General features: G+C 47.8%; 1 protein-coding gene across 1 annotated transcript in view; it reads left to right on the top strand.

Annotated features, from left to right (window-relative positions):
- Nucleotides 1–16,886, top strand: part of CHRM3 (cholinergic receptor muscarinic 3) — a 105,938-nt gene that overhangs the window by 27,703 nt on the left and 61,349 nt on the right. Inside the window, exon 2 of the mRNA XM_007672446.2 lies at nt 10,707–10,809. Coding sequence (XP_007670636.2) covers nt 10,707–10,809 — 103 coding nt within the window. The remainder of the gene's footprint in view (nt 1–10,706; nt 10,810–16,886) is intronic.

Raw genomic sequence — 16,886 nt, forward strand, 5'->3', positions numbered from 1 at the left:
TTATAACGAAATCTGAGGAGTGCTAACAGAGTTATCCTCTTCCTGGTAAGGGCTCGAAGGAACGACGGCTGACTCATCAGCTTCATTCTCTTTCTCCTGCTCCACTCTCCTGACCTTCCCATCCGAATATAAATTCAGATCTTCTCGCTTCTGCCGGAGAAGTTGGGTCTGGGATGGATTGGTTCCTGCTAGGCTGGAATAGTGTCAGGGATAGTGTTTTCCGACGCTTTTGTGCTCTTCTAAGCTTTGAGTGAAAAAAATAGATAAAACTGTGGTATTTACGAAGTGCTTACTATGTGCCCGGGCACTGTACTAAGCGATAAGGTAGATACCGGGTCACTTCACTTCTCGGTGCCTCAGTTGCCTCATCTGTAAAATGGGGATTAAGACTGTGAGCCCCACGTGGGACAACCTGATTCCCCTCTGTCTACCCCAGCGCTTAGAACAGTGCTTGGCACATAGTAAGCGCTTAACAAATACCAACATTATTATTACCGGGTAATCGGGTTGGACACGGTCCCTGACCCACGAGGTTCGTAGTCTTCATCCCCATTTTTTGGATAACTAAGGCACGGAGCAGTTAAGTGATTTGCCCAAGGTCACACAGCAGAAAAGCAGTGGAGTGGGATTAGAACCCAGGTCCTCTTACTCCCAGGCCCGCGCTCTATCGCGAGGCCACGGTGCTTCCCCAGCAGTACGGTGTCCTGAACATAGTGAGCGCTCAATAAATGCTCTTCTCATCATGGTGAGGAAGGGAGGCTTAAATGTGAAGAGGGAAGAGTAAGTGCTCAATAAATACCGCCGATTGATTGGGTGATAATAACAGTGGTACTGGTTAAACCAGCCCTTGCTGTGAGTCGAACGCTGTGCTAAGAACTGGGGCTGGAAACCAGATAATCAGATCTGACATGGTCTCTGAAACACAAGGGGAAGCAGCGTGGCGCAGTGGCAAGAGCCCGGGCTTGGGAGTCAGAGGTCGTGGGCTCTAATGCCGACTCCGCCGCTTAATCAGCTGTGTGACCTTGGGCTAGTCACTTCACTTCTCTGGGCCTCAGTTCCCTCATCTGTAAAATGGGGATGAAGACTGAGACCCTCCCCCCCCCCCACTTGGGACCACTTGATTACCCTGTACATACCCCAGGGCTTAGAACAGTTCTTGGCACACAGTAAGCGCTTAACCAATGCCATCATTATTATTATTATAAGGGGGAGGGAGAACAGCTACTGATTTCCCATTTTAGAAAACTGGAGCTTGGGGAAGTTAATGATTTGGATAGAACTCGGGCCTGGGAGTCAGACGGACCTAAATTCTAATCCCTGCTCTGCCGCTGTTTTCTTTCTTTCTTCACGGTATTTGTTAAGCGCCTGCTATATACCAGACACTGGGTTGGATACAACCTAATCAGGTTGGACACAAACCATGTCCCACATGGGGCTCACAGTCTTAAATCTCCATTTTGCAGATGAGGGAGGTGAGGTAAGCACTTAACAAACACCATTAAAAAAAATACTGCCCGAGGTCACACAACAGGCAGGTGGTAGGGCTGCGATTGATGATTGGGATATCTTCTCCCAGGTGGGAATCCTTTAGGGCTCACAAAATTGGGGTGGCGTTCTTGTCCCAAACCCGAGCGGAGCCTAAGAAGAAGAAGAAGAAGAAGAAGGGCGCTCGTTAAGCTCCTAGAGTTTTAGCCCCGAAGGACCGGGCTTTAATTTCCCTGGGAGAGGTAATAATGATATAATGATAATGATGGTATCTGTTAAGCGCTTACTATGTGCCAAGCACTGTTCTAAGCATTCATTCATTCAATAGTATTCATTGAGCGCTTACTACGTGCAGAGCACTGTACTGAGCGCTTGGAATGTACAGAGGGTTAACAGATAGAGACAGTCCCTGCCCTTTGACGGGCTTACGGTCCAATCACGGGCTTCCAGGCTAATCACTGGGATAGATGCAAGGCGATCAGGTTGTCCCACGTGGGGCTCACGGTCTTCGTCCCCATTTTACAGATGAGGTAACCGAGGCCCAGAGAAGCGAAGCGACTTGCCTAAAGTCACGCAGCTGACAAGTGGCGGAGGCGGGATTAGAACCCGCCGCCTCTGACTCCCAAGCCCGGGCTCTTTCCACTAGGCCTCTCCTCCCACCCATCCCCTCGTCTGTCACTGGCCCCTGCTTGACCCCCATCAGTCGGTGCTGGTAGACCCGTGCCGTTTCCCTATCTCACGGTGATCTCCCACACAATTCCCGCCCTCCCTAATGGATGGGGAAAACACACTGTTCCTTCCGATTGCACGGATCGGATCGTTCTGACCGGGCCGGGGCTGGCGCATGGTACCCTTTGTTCTCCGGCCGTCTCTCAGCTCCAGCTCCGCTTCCTCCCAGTGCCTCTCCACCTCCTGTTATCACTTCCACCATCTCCTCTCTTGGAGCTGGGGCCTCCACTCTTGACCCCGTCCCCCGTCCGTTCTCAAACCTATACCGTTGAGGTGGAGTGCTCAACCATTTTGTCGTTCTTCTTCTTTTTTCTCCTTTCTCTTTTCTTTCTTCTTTCTCCCTTCTCTTTTGTGCTTTCTTCTTTCTCCTTTCTCCTCTCTTCTTTTTCCCTTCTTTTTTTCTTCTTTCTTTCTCCTTTCTCTCCTCCTTCCTCCTTCCTCTCTTCCTTCTTCTTTCTCCTTTCTCTTCTCTTTCTTCTTTCTCCTCTCTTTTTTCTCCATTCTCTTTTTTTCTTCTTTCTTTCTCCTTTCTCTCCTCCTTCCTCCTTCCTCTCTTCCTTCTTCTTTCTCCTTTCTCTTCTCTTTCTTCTTTCTCCTCTCTTCTTTCTCCATTCTCTTTTCTTCTTCTTTCTTTCTCTTTTCTCCCTTCCTTCCTCTTTCTCCTTTCTCTTTTCTTTCTTCTTTCTCCTTTCCCCTCTCTTTTCTCCCTTCTCTTTTCTTCTTTCTTTCTCCTTTCTCCTCTCTTCTTTTTTCCCTTCTTTTTTCTTCTTTCTCCTTTCTGTCTTCCTTCCTCCTTTCTCTCTACCTTCTTCTTTCTCCTTTCCCCCTCTTTTCTCCCTTCTCTTTTCTTCTTTCTTTCTCCTTTCTCTCTTCCTTTTTCTTTCTCCTTCCTTTCTCCTTTCTCCTCTCTTCTTTCTCCTTTCTTCTTTCTCCCTTCTCTTTTCTTTCTCCTTTCTCTCTTCCCTTCCTCTTTCCTCTTTCTCTTTCTCCTCTCTCCTTTCTCCTTTCTCTTTTCTTTCTTCTTTCTCCTCTCTTCTTTTTCCCTTCTCTTTTCTTCTTTCTTTCTCCTTCCTTCTTTCTTCTATTTGTTAAGTGCTTATTATGTGCCAAACACTGTACTGAAATCTGGAGTAGATACGCATTAATCAAGTCAGACTCAGTCCCTGTCCCACATGAGAGTAGGATTGAATCCCCATTTTCCAGTTGAGGAAACTGAAGGCCTCATCCTTCCCAGTCATCTAAATTTTGGGAAGGTAAGCTTTTTTATTATTATTATTGTATTTGATAAGTGCTTGCTATGTGTCAGGCACTGTACTAAGCGCTGGGTCAGATGCAAGCTAATCAGATTGGACTCAGTCCGTGTCCCACAGGGGGCTCAAAGTCTTCACGCCCATTTTACAGGTGAGGTAAGTGGGGCACAGAGAAGTGAAGTGCCTCGCCCACGGTCGCACAGCAGACAAATGGTGGAGCCGGGATTAGAACAGAGGTCCTTCTGACTCCCAGGTTCGTGGGGCAGGGGGAGCTCCCTTAGACCCCAGAGCTCAAGCTGGTGAGGGTGTCTGCCCACCCAACATCTGGGGATCTGGACTGTTGCAACATGAAGGATTGTGGTTAGACCAGGCAAAGGAACAAAGACGCCATCTGGAGGACTCAGACTGACTGGAAATATTTTTGAGGGAGTTTTCTTTTGTCTCTCCCCAGGGCTTTGTCTCTGGAGCCAGAGGCCAACTTCTGTTAGATAGGTGTGATTTCCTCACCTGTTCGCAGCCGGGGGTGGGGTCATTTCTTTGACCCAAGTGTCGACAAGCAAATCAAGACTAAAGGAAAATGCCCTTCGGTTTTTGAAGCGGCTACGATTCCTAGGATCGACCTCTTTAGATAATACAACCCTAAGAAACCCGGCAGGAATGTTTTATTGCCAGAGAAATGCCAGCTTGAAATCCGAAATGTTTTCTCCCTTCACTTTCAAACTCCGGCGACCTTAACACCGGGTCTTTCCATTTCGAAAAGGTTCGGGAAAAGAAGGAAGGGGGTGAGTGTTTTGCAGGCTGAGCTATTTCTGAGCCGAAATGATCGGCTCGGTAAGTTGAAGCCGAAGGACCCCGTCAAGCACGTTCTTTTCCGTCAGAGCGTGGCTTCGATGAGGGGCCTCGTTTATTTTCAAACCCCTTGGCCTGAAATTGGAGTCTCCGGGGGGAGATGTGGGCCCGGGTCAATCAGAACACCGGAGGTACGTTCTGCTGGAACGTCTCCAAGTGATCTCTTCCTTGGTCATTTTCATAGTTGGCATATGAATAATAATAGCCGGGATAACTGTGGTATTTGTTAAGCACTGACCCTGTGCCAGACACAGTACTGGGGTAGTTACTAGAAAATCAGTCTCTGTCCCATATGGAGCTCAGAGTCAAAAGACGTTGAACCCCCGTTTTACAGATGTGCCTCAGTTACCTCAGAGGTATTAACTAACGTGCCAAAGTTCACCCAGGAGGTAGGTGGAAGAGCCAGGATTAGAACCCAGGTCCTCTGACTCCCCGGCCCAGCCTCTTTCCACTAGGCCACACTGTTTCTAAGTAGGCTCCGATTTAGGCTAAATTTCAATAGGCGCGAACCAAGAGTTGCATGTAAAGTCCGGAGAGAACTCACAGCCCTCTTAATAATAATAATAATGATAATGGCGATAATTGTGGTATTTGTTAAGCGCTGACTGTGTGCCAAGCCCTGGGGTGGATACAGCAAATCGGGAAGGACACAGTCCCTGTCCCACATCAGGCTCACAGTCTCAATCCCCCTTTTAATAATAATGTTGGTATTTGTTAAGCGCTTACTCTGTGCAGAGCACTGTTCTAAGCGCTGGGGTAGACACAGGGGAATCAGGTTGTCCCACGTGGGGCTCACAGTCTTCATCCTCATTTTACAGATGAGGGAACTGAGGCCCAGAGAAGTTAAGTGACTCGCCCACAGTCACACAGCTGACAGGTGGCAGAGCTGGGATTCGAACTCATGAGCTCTGACTCCAAAACCCAGGCTCTTCCCACTGAGCCACGCTGCTTCCTTAGATGAGGAAACTCAGGCCCAGGAAGTGAAATGACTTGCCCAAGGTCACACAGCAGACCAGTGGCAGAGCCGGGATTAAAATACAGAAAATGAAATTCTTGATTCCCAGACCTGTGCTCGATCCACTAGGCCATACTGCTTCTCTACCAACTCTAGTATATTGTACTCTCCTGAACATTATGTACAGTGTTCTGCACACAGGAAATGCTCAATAAATGCAATCGATTGACTTATTTTATCAGATCATCTAGTATCTACCCAGGGCTTGATACATTATAAGCGTTTAACAAATACCATCATTAACTAACTCCAGTACTGCCTTAACAGTATGGCATTTTTCTCGCTGCAAGTCTTGCTGGAAGAAGGATTGTGGATTAGTGAAGCTCATCAGTCAGTCGTATTTATTGAGCGCTTATTGTGTGCAGAGCACTGTACTAAGCACTTGGGAGAGTACAATAGAGCAATATAAGAATCATATTCCCTGCCCACAGTGAGCTTACAGACTAGAGAGGGAGACAGACATTAATGTAAATGAATAAATTACAGATATGTGCATAAGTGCAGTAATTCTTCAATTAGCCAATCAATGATGTTGACTGTAAGCGCACTGGGGGCAGGGAACAGGTCTACCGACTCTAATAATAATAATAAGGTTGGTATTTGTTAAGTGCTTATTATGTGCAGAGCACTGTTCTAAGCGCTGGAGTAGATGTAAGGTGATCAGGCTGTCCCACGTGAGGCTCACAGTCTTCATCCCCATTTTACAGATGAGGGGACTGAGGCACCGAGACGTTGTGACTTTCCCACAGCCCCACAGCTGACAGGTGGCAGAGCCGGGATTCGAACGCATGACCTCTGACTCCCAAGCCCGGGCTCTTTCCACCGAGCCACGCTGCTTCCCCGTTATGTTGTACTCTCCCAAGTGCTTAGTAAAGCCCTCAGCCCACGGTAAGCGCTCAATACATATGATTGATTGAGCGCTTACTGCGTGCAGAGTACCGTAATTAGAGAAGCAGCGTGGCCTAGTGGAAAGAGCCCGGGCCCGGGAGTCAGAGGACCGGAATTCTAATCCCGACTTGACCACCTGTCTGCTGTGTGGCCTTGGGTGAGTCACTTCACCTCTCTGTGTCTCAGTTCCCTCAACTGGGAAATGGGGATGAAGACTGTGAACCCCATGTTGGACAGGGACTGTGTCCAACCAGATTACCTTGTATCTACCCCATCGCTTAGAATATAGTGCTTGGCACGTAGTAAGCGCTTAATAATAATAATGATGATGGTATCTGTTAAGCGCTTAATAAATACCATCATCATCATCAACCATACCTGTTCTCTTTCCTCCTCAGACTGTGAGCCCCAGGGGGGACCTGATGATCTTGAATCTACTCCAGCGCGTAGTACGGCCCTCGGCACGCAGGAAGTGCTTCTAAAATATCACCGTCGTTATTATTATTATTACTATTACTATGACCTCAAAGGTAACAGGCCGGAGTCCTTTTTCGGGGTCTTTTCGGGCCTGACTGGGCTCTCTCAGGCCTGATAAGGGCCCCGGAGGGGTAAGGGCTGGGGTTCAGAGAGCTGATGGGGGCTTTCGTGTCCTTCGCCCTCCTCCCTTCCCCCTCCCCCTCCCCCAGTTCCCCTCCCCCCCACAGGGAGCGGGCACCAACGAAGGCGAATCGCCGATCCTTCCCTACCAGCAGACCTGCATCGAGCCTTCTAAGGGAGAAAACACATTTTCCCCACCGCCCCCGAGGGGAGAGGACCGGGAGATAAGAGCGCGAACGGGTGGATGTTGAATCTCTGAGTCATATCTAAAAATGAACATCTGAGGTCTGTTTTGATATTTGCGCCGTATGCTCCTTGAGTAACAGAGGCTTAAGAGACTGATCTCCTGACATTAATTGGATTTGCTCTCGAGGCTGGCCAGGGACATACCTTGCTAATACTTCCAGCGCCACCAGAATGAGATGAGGCAGAGATCGCGTACGCCCCAGCTGGTCGGTTGCTCGGCGGTGAGGGGGTATGGGAAGGCCGCTCCCAGAGAGAGGGAGCTCAGGGATAAGATCACGCTTCCTCGCAAGATTCTTTTTATTTTTCAACTTGCAGTTAATCTTCCATCATGCCCCAGTCGGCACGTGGCTCCTTGCTTGGTTCTCCTCAGCCTGGCAAGACACTTTAGAGATGATCTAATTAAGCAATGTTGTACATTTGGTGTTGGGTTTTCTTTTTTTAAAGTGATTGAAAATGTGAGATGTTGGCCAATGAACTGGTTTAATTAAATAAGACTGGTTTAATAGGTCACAACTATGCCCAGGTGAGGTGGTGTAGCGTGGTAATGTAGGGAAATATATCTCTTCTGACATCTCATTATAGCTTTAGCTACTCAAGCTCTGCTGTTCAGTAAATTCAATGCTTCGCTATTTATTTTCGACCGATCTGGGCTCCCAGTGCGGTTGCGGCCCCAAAATAACAAGACGCTCTTGAATTCAGTAGCACACCCCCAAGTAAAAACCCACTTCCGTGACCCATCGTTCGCACCTGAGAAACCGTCCCGAATCTGAACCAAATATGGGAAAGAAATCCTTTCCGAAGAGAAGCTCTTCCTGATCACGTGAGGTCTGAAGGTTTCAGATCTCGGCCGTTGGAAAAGAGCCTCCAGAACCCGTCGAGAGTCAAATCTCCAGATCCCTGTTTTCTAAGAGCTCTAAGAGCTTGGATAGGAAGAGGAAGGGTTTTTAAGGATTTCTCCGTTTCCGATTACTTTGGTTGGCACATGGTCAGCGCTTAAATACCATGAAAGAATCAGTAGACACAGTCCCTGTCCACAAAGAGCTTACAGTCCATTCATTCGTTCATTCAATTGTATTTATTGAGCTCTTACTGTGTGCAGAGCACTTTACTAAGCACTTGGGAGAGCACAATAGAACAATAGACACATTCCCTGCCCACAGTGAGCTCACGGTCGAGAGTCTAGAGGGGAAGACAGAAATTAAAACAAATGAAGAACTTGTAATATATAATTTATAACTACGCACATACCTGGGGTGGGGGGGGGGAGACAGGAATAAATTATTCATACCGTATGATGTATTGATCTGTTCTTGAGAAGCAGCGTGGCTCAGTGGAAAGAGCCCGGGCTTGGGAGTCAGAGGTCATGGGTTCGAATCCCGATTCCGCCACTTGTCGGCTGTGTGACTGTGGGCGAGTCACTTCACTTCTCTGTGCCTCAGTTACCTCAACTGTAAAATGGGGATTAAGACTGTGAGCCCCACGTGGGACAACCTGATTCCCCTGTGTTTACCCCAGTGCTTAGAACGGTGCTCTGCACATAGTAAGCGCTTAACAAATACCAACATTATTATTATTATTATTATTATTAACCAGGCCTGTGACTGAATCCAGTTCGGATTTCAGCCTTCATAGACGCGATGTTTCTTTTCCCTGTCCCGGGGCTCAGCTGCTGCTTTGAAATTGGTTTAAATCCTCAAGAAGCCAGAGGCAGAGGGCGTCTTGTTTAGAAGCCACTCTCCCCTTAAGGCAGGAAACGTTTCCGAAGTTGAAATATGGAATGAGAAAGCGCCCGACAGCCGGGAATTTCTAAATTTGCCCGGCTGTGAAAGTCGACACTCCCGACTTTGTTCCTGTGGGGAGACGGGGTGTTAAGCATGTAGCTTTCGATCAATCGATCGATGGTACTTACTGAGCGCTTACTGTGTGCAGGGTACCGTGCTGAGTGCTTGGGAGAATGTAATACAACAAAGTTGGTCGACAGGTAACCTGCCCACAGGGAACTTAGAACTAGAAACAGATGGGAAGGGCTGGGTTTAATGAGTCAACAGGAGGGAGCCGGTATTCCAGGTTTGGAAAAGAGCGTCCAGAATTCCAGCCCCACTTAATGCATCAAACATCAGTATTTAGTGAGTTCCCACTGTGTGCGGAGCAGTGGATGACGATCTCGGGAGAGTGCGGTGGAGTTAGTAGAGAAGCAGTGTGGCTTAGTGGCTAGAGCACAGGCCTGGGAGTCAGAAGGACCTGGGTTCTCATGTCGACTCCCGTGTGTGTCTGCTGGGTGACCTTGGGGAAGTCACTTCACTCCTCTGGACCTCAGTTGCCTCATCTGTAAAATGGGGATTAAGAGTGTGAGCCCCATGTGGGACAGGGACTGTGTCCAACCTAACTTGTATCCACCCCAGAGCTTAGAAAAGTGCTTGGCACATACTAAGCTTTAATAAGAATGATGCTAACAATAAAGATAATACTAGACATGATTCCAGCCCTCTTTTTTGGAGTGTGGTCAAACCCAAAGGCCGTATGTTCATAGATACATTTTATCGTCCTCTTCTCTTCTACCAGACTAAGCATCTGCCTTTCCTTTTGCCTCAATCAGCCCTCTTTTTTATGGTATTTGTTAAGCACTTATCGTATGTCAAACACGGCTCTAAGATCTGGGGTAGATTCAAGTTCATTAGGCTGGACCCAGTCCCTGCCCCACATGAGGCTCACAGTCTAAGTAGGAGGGAGAACTGAGGCCCAGAGAAGTGAAATGACTTCCCCAAGTTCCAAGAGCAAGCAGTTGGCAGTGGGTTTAGAACCCAGGTCCTTCGGCTCCCAGGCCCATAATCTTTCCACTGGGCCTTGCTGTTTCCCACGATCGATCGGTCAGCCAAGCGGAGAACATTTAGACGTGCTCTTTCATAGCCAGTCGAACAACACCCTCTTCAGAGCCCTACTGGAAGCATTTCTCTTCCCAAAAACCTCCCTGATTAACCTCTCATTTCCCCACCCGATTTGCCTTTCCTTCTGCATCACCTCTGCACTTGACTCCTTGAGGATACCCCAACCCCACCACGCTGATGTATATTTCCTTATATCAATCAATCAACAGTATTTATTAAGCGCTTACTATTTGCCAGGCACTGGGATAGATAGAAGACAGTCGGGTTGGACACAGACACAGCTCGCAGTCTTAATTCCCATGTGGCAGTTAAGGGAACTGAGGCCCGGAGACTCGCCCGGCGTCACCCAGCAGACAAGTAAATTAGAATCCACGTCCTCTGTCTCCCTGGCCTGAGCTCTTTCCACTAAGCCAAGCTGCTTCCCACAGTCAATCAGGGCTAGGGAATGGGTCTACCAATTCCGTTATATTGTACTCTCCCAAGTGCTTAGTGCAGTGCTCTGCACACAGTGCTCAATAGATACAATTGATTGACTGATTGATCGATCAACCAGGCAGGAAACGTGTGTCCTGTTGCTCTCCCTCTCGGAAATTTATTTGAATGTGTCTTCCCCCGCTAAACGGTAAGCTTCCTGAGGGCAAGGATTGTGCCTGCCAACTCTATTGCGTTGTACTCTGCCAACGGCTTAGTACAGTGCTCGCGCACAAAGTAAGCGCTCCGCAAATACCACTGATTAATTGGTTTTGTCCTCTGTCTTTCCAGCCTGCACGGTGACAGAGCTCCACATTGGTTTCCAGAACAGAAGTTCAACACGCATCGCGCCGCCTGATCCAGTCGATCGGTTTGATGCTTCTACCTGGAACAGGTATATCCCAGCCCGTTTCCCTTTCCTCCTTTCTGGCCTGGACGTTTTGGGGGAAACAGGGTCAAAAGGAACTGGGTTCTATTCCCGACTCTGCCATTAGTCTGCCGTTTTTGACTTTGGTCAAGTCACTTCACTTCTCTGGGCCTCGGTTCCTTCATTGGGAAAATGGGGTTTAAAACTATGAGCCCCACGTTGAACATGGACTGCGTCCAAACTGATTAGCTTGTGTCCACCCCAGTGCTTTGTAGAGTGTTTGGAACACAGTTAACGCTTAACAGATATAATTAAAAAGAACCAAATAAACCTGCTTAGTGGTCAAGGTCAAGGTGATAGATTCCCATCTGTGTTTGGCCGTTCTGCTAAGAAGACTGCATCTTACTGGCTTATCAGTAAGAGAAGTGATCCATATTTGGATGAAGATACTGAGCTGTCCTTCGGAAGAAAAGAGGGAACCAGATTCAGCCAGATCTTGATGACTCGTCAGTGGGTCTTTCCTCATACGATTTTTATTTTTCATCTCATAAGCTTTGAAGATCGACTTCCCGGACATGCCGTGTTTCGCTTAGGCAAATCGTAACAGTGAGTCGTTCCCAACTTCATTGACTTGGACTACCTAATTTGACCCCGGTGACTGACCTTCAGTCAGTTGTACTTATTGAGCGCTTACAGTGTGCAGAGCACCGTACTAAGCACTTATATCACAATAAACAGACACATTCCCTGCCCACGATGAGCTTAGAGTCTAGATGACTTCCCCATGTCCTTCCAACCCCTCTCACAAGCTGATGTCTAAGCTTCGCCACCATTTTGTATTGATAATAATAATAACAGTAATTATGGTATTTGTTAAGCGCTTAACTATGCGCCAGGCACTGTACTAAGCTCTGGGGTGGATTCAAGCAGATCGGGTTGGATTCGGTCCCTGTCCCGCGTGGGGCTCACACTCTCAATCCCCGTTTTACAGATAAGGCAACTGAGGCTCAGAGAAGTGACTTGCCCAAGATCACACAGCAGAGAAGTGGAAGAGTCAGGATTAGAACTCATGACTTTCTGACTCCCAGGCCAGTGCCCTGTCCACGACGCCATGCGTTACCTGCCCCACTCTTGCCCTCAATCCCCTCAGCCCCGAGAATCAAAGGTTGAATATTCTAAAGCACCGTTAGTGGCCCTTCTGCGTCGTTGTTCTGTTGATTGTCCTCAGTGGAGCTTGGCCGTGCTTATTAATGGGAACCAAGCCTACGTCTTTTCCCGGGTTTGGGGTAAAACTGCCATTTCGGGCCACCGTAATAAAAACAGGGATTTTACTTCGACGTTTGCCGAAGGCCTAGGCTGGAGAAACCCGGCAGGATGTATCTTCACACCCTGGGCTTTAACAGGGTTAAAGACACCAATAGCATCTGTGATTGTCTAAACTAAACAAACACTTAGATGATCGTTGAAAGTCAGCCTTCGCTCAGCATTGTTTTTCCGGTATTGAAGAGGGAGTTCCTATCTCGGTTTGAAAGGGCTTATTCTAGTCCGAGAGCCAAATCTTCTGGTAGTACTGAGGTACCTCACCCAATAGTTTGTCATTCATACTTAAGTAATGCCCGCGACCAGACTGTAAGCCCGTCGATTAGACTGTAAGCCCGTCAAACGGCAGGGACTGTCTCTATCTGTTGCCGACTTGTTCATCCCAAGCGCTTAGTACAGTGCTCTGCACATAGTAAGCGCTCAATAAATACTATTGAATGACCAACGTGCCAGCCACTTATGCTCCATGAGGTTCCGGCCTGCCGGCGTGTTAGTACACAACACGGTCGGTACGTTCGGCGTCTCCCACCAAAACACCGTTAAGATCCACCCAGTACACCGGGCCAAAGCGAAAGCTGAATGAGAACTTATTAATAGTCAAAGACCTTTTTAACTTAAGAAATGCGTGTGCCAGGAATGGAGACGAGAGTGACCCCAATAATGTGACATTCAGGACTTCAGGGAGTTAAAACGGGCCCTTATAGGAAGAAGGAAAAAAGTTACTTGAAGCGCTCACTGATTCCCGGCAGGAGTAAATACCAGCAAATATCACCAGAATACCACGCTCTGATATTTAAATGCTTTTTAGTCTATAGTTTTGCCGCGTGCACGCCTCGATCTTTTTTTCTTGAACTTCAGGATTCACCAAGGAATTTTGGGAAATTCTGTGAGCTCCGACTATGTTCGCTAGATTCCAACCGGGAAGGGGGAAGAGTTGGTTTCATATGAAAGAGGAATTTTTTTGTTTTGGATTACAGGAGCAATCGTTGGGTATCATTTCCCCACGGTGCTGGATGTTTCATCAGCTTTATACGTGTGAGATTTCGAACACTTATTGGCATGGCGGGCTTTGAGGCCGTGATAGTGGTGGAAGATGGATTCGTTCATCTGAACCTTTGAGTAGAAACCTCCTGGCAAGTCATTTAGGGAAAGAACATAGGATTCCCTCAGACGAGGACTGACCTCTTATTGAGCTGAAGAAAGGACTTCTCTTGGAAGTGTCAAACTGCTCCTCTCCCTGTAACCTGAGGGAGATTATCTGGCAGCAAACCGGAGACCCAAATCCCAGTTCAGCTTCTCAGTTCGCATTTAGGTTGTTGCTCTGTCTTTGCCTTGGGATGATGTGGTATTTCATCCCGAAGAGTAGTAAGGCCATTGAAGGCTCCAGGATTTCATCTGTCAGTCAATCAATCGTATTTATTGAGCACTTACCGTGTGCCGGGGCACTGTTCTCAGAGCTTGGGAGGGTACGATATAGCAATAATCGGACTCGTTCCCTGACCATAACGAACTCAGAGTCTAGAAGGGGAAACCGAGAGTAATATAAATAAATAAATGAAGGACAATTATGGACATAAGTGCTGTGGGGCTGGGATGGGGGATGAGTAGAGGGAGCAAGTCAGGGTGATGCAGACTGTGAGCTCGATGTGGGTAGGAAACGTATCTGCCAACTCTCTTGTATTGTTACCCTCCCGAGCTCTAGAACGGCACTCTCCACATAGTTACTACTCAATAAATACCACTGATGATAGACGAAGAGGGAGCTCGCCGTAAAGGAAAGATCCTGAGAATCTGGGAAGGAAAAGATGTGAATCTGTCCCCAGCTCCACCACTGGCCTGCTCTGTGACCTTGGGCAAGTCACCTAACCTCTCTGGGCCGCCGGTTCCTCAGCGATAAAATGGGAATCCTAATTGCAGCAATACTGTGATGACCAAAATAATAATTGTGTTGCATTGCTAAGGCCTTCTATGTGCCAAGCACTGTACTGAGAACTGGGGTAGGTTCAAGGTAGTGAGCTAAGTACTGTGAGAGCGCACTGGAACATTAAAGGCCAATAAATATTCAGTGTACTTTGGAGAGAAATAAAGGAAACATTGAAACTTCCAAATCGACATTTTTCTGATTTTATGGTGAAAGCAAACTAGCGAAATGCCTAGCAATATTCATTTGTCCTCACCTGGAAGGCATTTTCTGAGAAATATTTGCACCTCTCTTCAAGACAAATTGAAAGGATTTCTAAAATGATGTACCGGGTTTATGGAAGATGAAGCCGTTTTTCAGGCCGCAAACTTCTTTATCCTGAGATTCCCCCAGACTTCCGGTATTGCAGCCACCAGAGATGGAAAAATGTAAAGCACATCAAAAGATTTCCCAGTAGACCATAGACAGTAGCTGGAATAGATCTTCTCTGGTTGGGCCTTCTTTTAAGCGTCCTTGCGTTTGTTGGCTTCTTGCTGCTTGAATCAGTCAGTCCATCAGTGGTATTTATTGAGCGCTTCCTGAAGACGGAGCACTGTACTGAGCGGTTGGGAAGTGCCGTAGAGTTGGTAAGCACGTTGCCTCTCTACAGGAACTTACAGCGTAAGTGCTAGACTGTGACGTCTTTGTGGGCAGGGAACGTGTCTACCAACTTGTTTGTATGGTACTCTCCGAAGCGCTTAGTACAGTGCTCTGCACACAGTAAGTGAGCTCAATCAATATCGTTGATTGTTAGTGTTTGGAAGGAGGTCAAGTCTACTGGGATCCATGGAAGGCACAGGGAGGGGACAGTTTGGTTTGATCGGAGTCTCATTTGTTAAGCGAGTACCTTGGGCGGAACACTGTCCTGAGCACTGTAGAGACTCCACAAAGGCACGGATTCACCCTCTGTCCCCGCCAGAGGTCCAAGAGGAGAAAGTCATTTCTCTCCTCAATAATGTGGGATTTTTCCCATTGAGGAGCGAAGGGTCTCACTGCATTCCAATTGACGGTAAAGGTTTGCGGGGTCTAACAACTCTGTTCTTTTGTACTCTCCCAAGCGCTTAGTTCAGTGCTCTGCACATGATAAGCGCTCAATAAATACCACTGATCCATTGCTTGCCCTTCAAGAGCTTCCACTTGGAGCCATTAGCCACGGAGGTGATGGATTTTGCATTGGTCCCATTGTGACTGTGGGAATAAAGATGGATTTGAGAAAATGTGAAGTCCAGTCACAGTTGTGCAAACCAGACTTCTGCCTTCCCCTTATCCCAGGTCTGACCAGACCTAAAAGCTTCGTGCCGGCTTGGAAAGATTTAGGCCTGGGGAGGACTCCCCAGATCGATCAATAGATCGATCATATTAATTGAGCACGTAACCGGGTGCAGAACACTGTACTAAGCTCTTGAGAGGGTACAGTACAACAGATTTGGTGGACACGTTCCGTGCCCCCAACAAGCTTATAGTCTAGAGGGGGAGACTGACCTTAACATAACTGAGTAAAGAATATGAAAGAATGTATTGAATAAAGAAATTATGTGAATAAAGAATGCAAATAGCATAAAGAATATTAATAAATAGATGATGCAAGTAAATAATCTAAATGAATGAATGAATCAATTTATAAAGAAATGAACCACTAAATTTCCTGCCTGCCTTTTGCCCCCGTTTTCCTGGGGAGGCCTCCTATCCCTCCAGCTGGTAAAACTGTGGAAATAAAACGATCCTCCTTTCAGATTGAGCTTCCACTTCTCCCCTCAGCGACACCGCGTCATTACGTGAAATAGTCTGCCGTGCCCAGAGGAGTACGCAGGCTATGTACATTCGACTCCTGGATTACATCCGTTTTCTGGAATCTAATCAGCCGTTTTTGGCGGCGGTGGAGGCGAATCGGAAGACGATGGGACCGTTCAGCTGAGCGTCCCGAGAGAGTCAAAAATCGACTGAAGCCCAGGGCAACGTGAGGGAGGGGTCGTGTCTACATCGTTGTCGGCTGCGTGGTGGGAAACGTGTGGCGTTCATCCCGAAGATGGGAGAGTCGTTCTCCCCTCGGGTGCCATCTCTGTCCTCCCTGGAGTCTGAGCCAGCTAGGGCAGCGGTGACAATTACATAGGTCTTGGAAACAGACCATTGCCTCGCCTGAAGGCTGATTCCTACAGCTCTGGAGCTTGGTGGGTTGTGGTTCTGAAACACAGAGAAGCAGCCATGGCGTAGTGAATAGAGCTCGGGCCTGGGAGTCTGTTCTAATCGCGGTTCTGCGACTTCTCTGCTGTGTGATTGCTTCCCTTCTCTGGGCCTCAGTTACCTCATCGGTAAAATGGGGTTTGAGACCGTGAGCCCCTTGTGGGACAGGGACTGTGCCGACGAATAAATCCAATTCACCGAGTTGTATTTATCGAGCGCTTACTGGGTGCAGAGCACTGTACTAAGCACTTGGGAAGTACAATTCAGCAATAAATAGAGATAATCCCTGCCCACAGTGGGCTCACAATCTGGAAATTGCCCTAGAAATTGGAAATCGGACATTATGGACTCGGGAGATTGTGACTAGTGGGAGGAAATGGTCGATATTCTGACTTGCGGTTTGCATGGCGGTTGAACCAAGGAGGTGCTCAATAAATAATAACGATATTGGTATTTGTGAAGCGCTTACTATGTGCCGAGCACCGTTCTAAGCGCTGGGGTAGACACAGGGGAATCAGGTTGTCCCACGTGGGGCTCCCGGTCTTAATCCCCATTTTACAGATGAGGTCACTGAGACACCGGGAAGTTAAGTGACTCGCCCCAAAGTCACACAGCTGACATGTGGCCGAGCAGGGATTCGAAC

The sequence above is a fragment of the Ornithorhynchus anatinus genome, chromosome 19 (genome assembly GCF_004115215.2).
Source record: "Ornithorhynchus anatinus isolate Pmale09 chromosome 19, mOrnAna1.pri.v4, whole genome shotgun sequence".
Classification (NCBI taxonomy): domain Eukaryota; kingdom Metazoa; phylum Chordata; class Mammalia; order Monotremata; family Ornithorhynchidae; genus Ornithorhynchus; species Ornithorhynchus anatinus.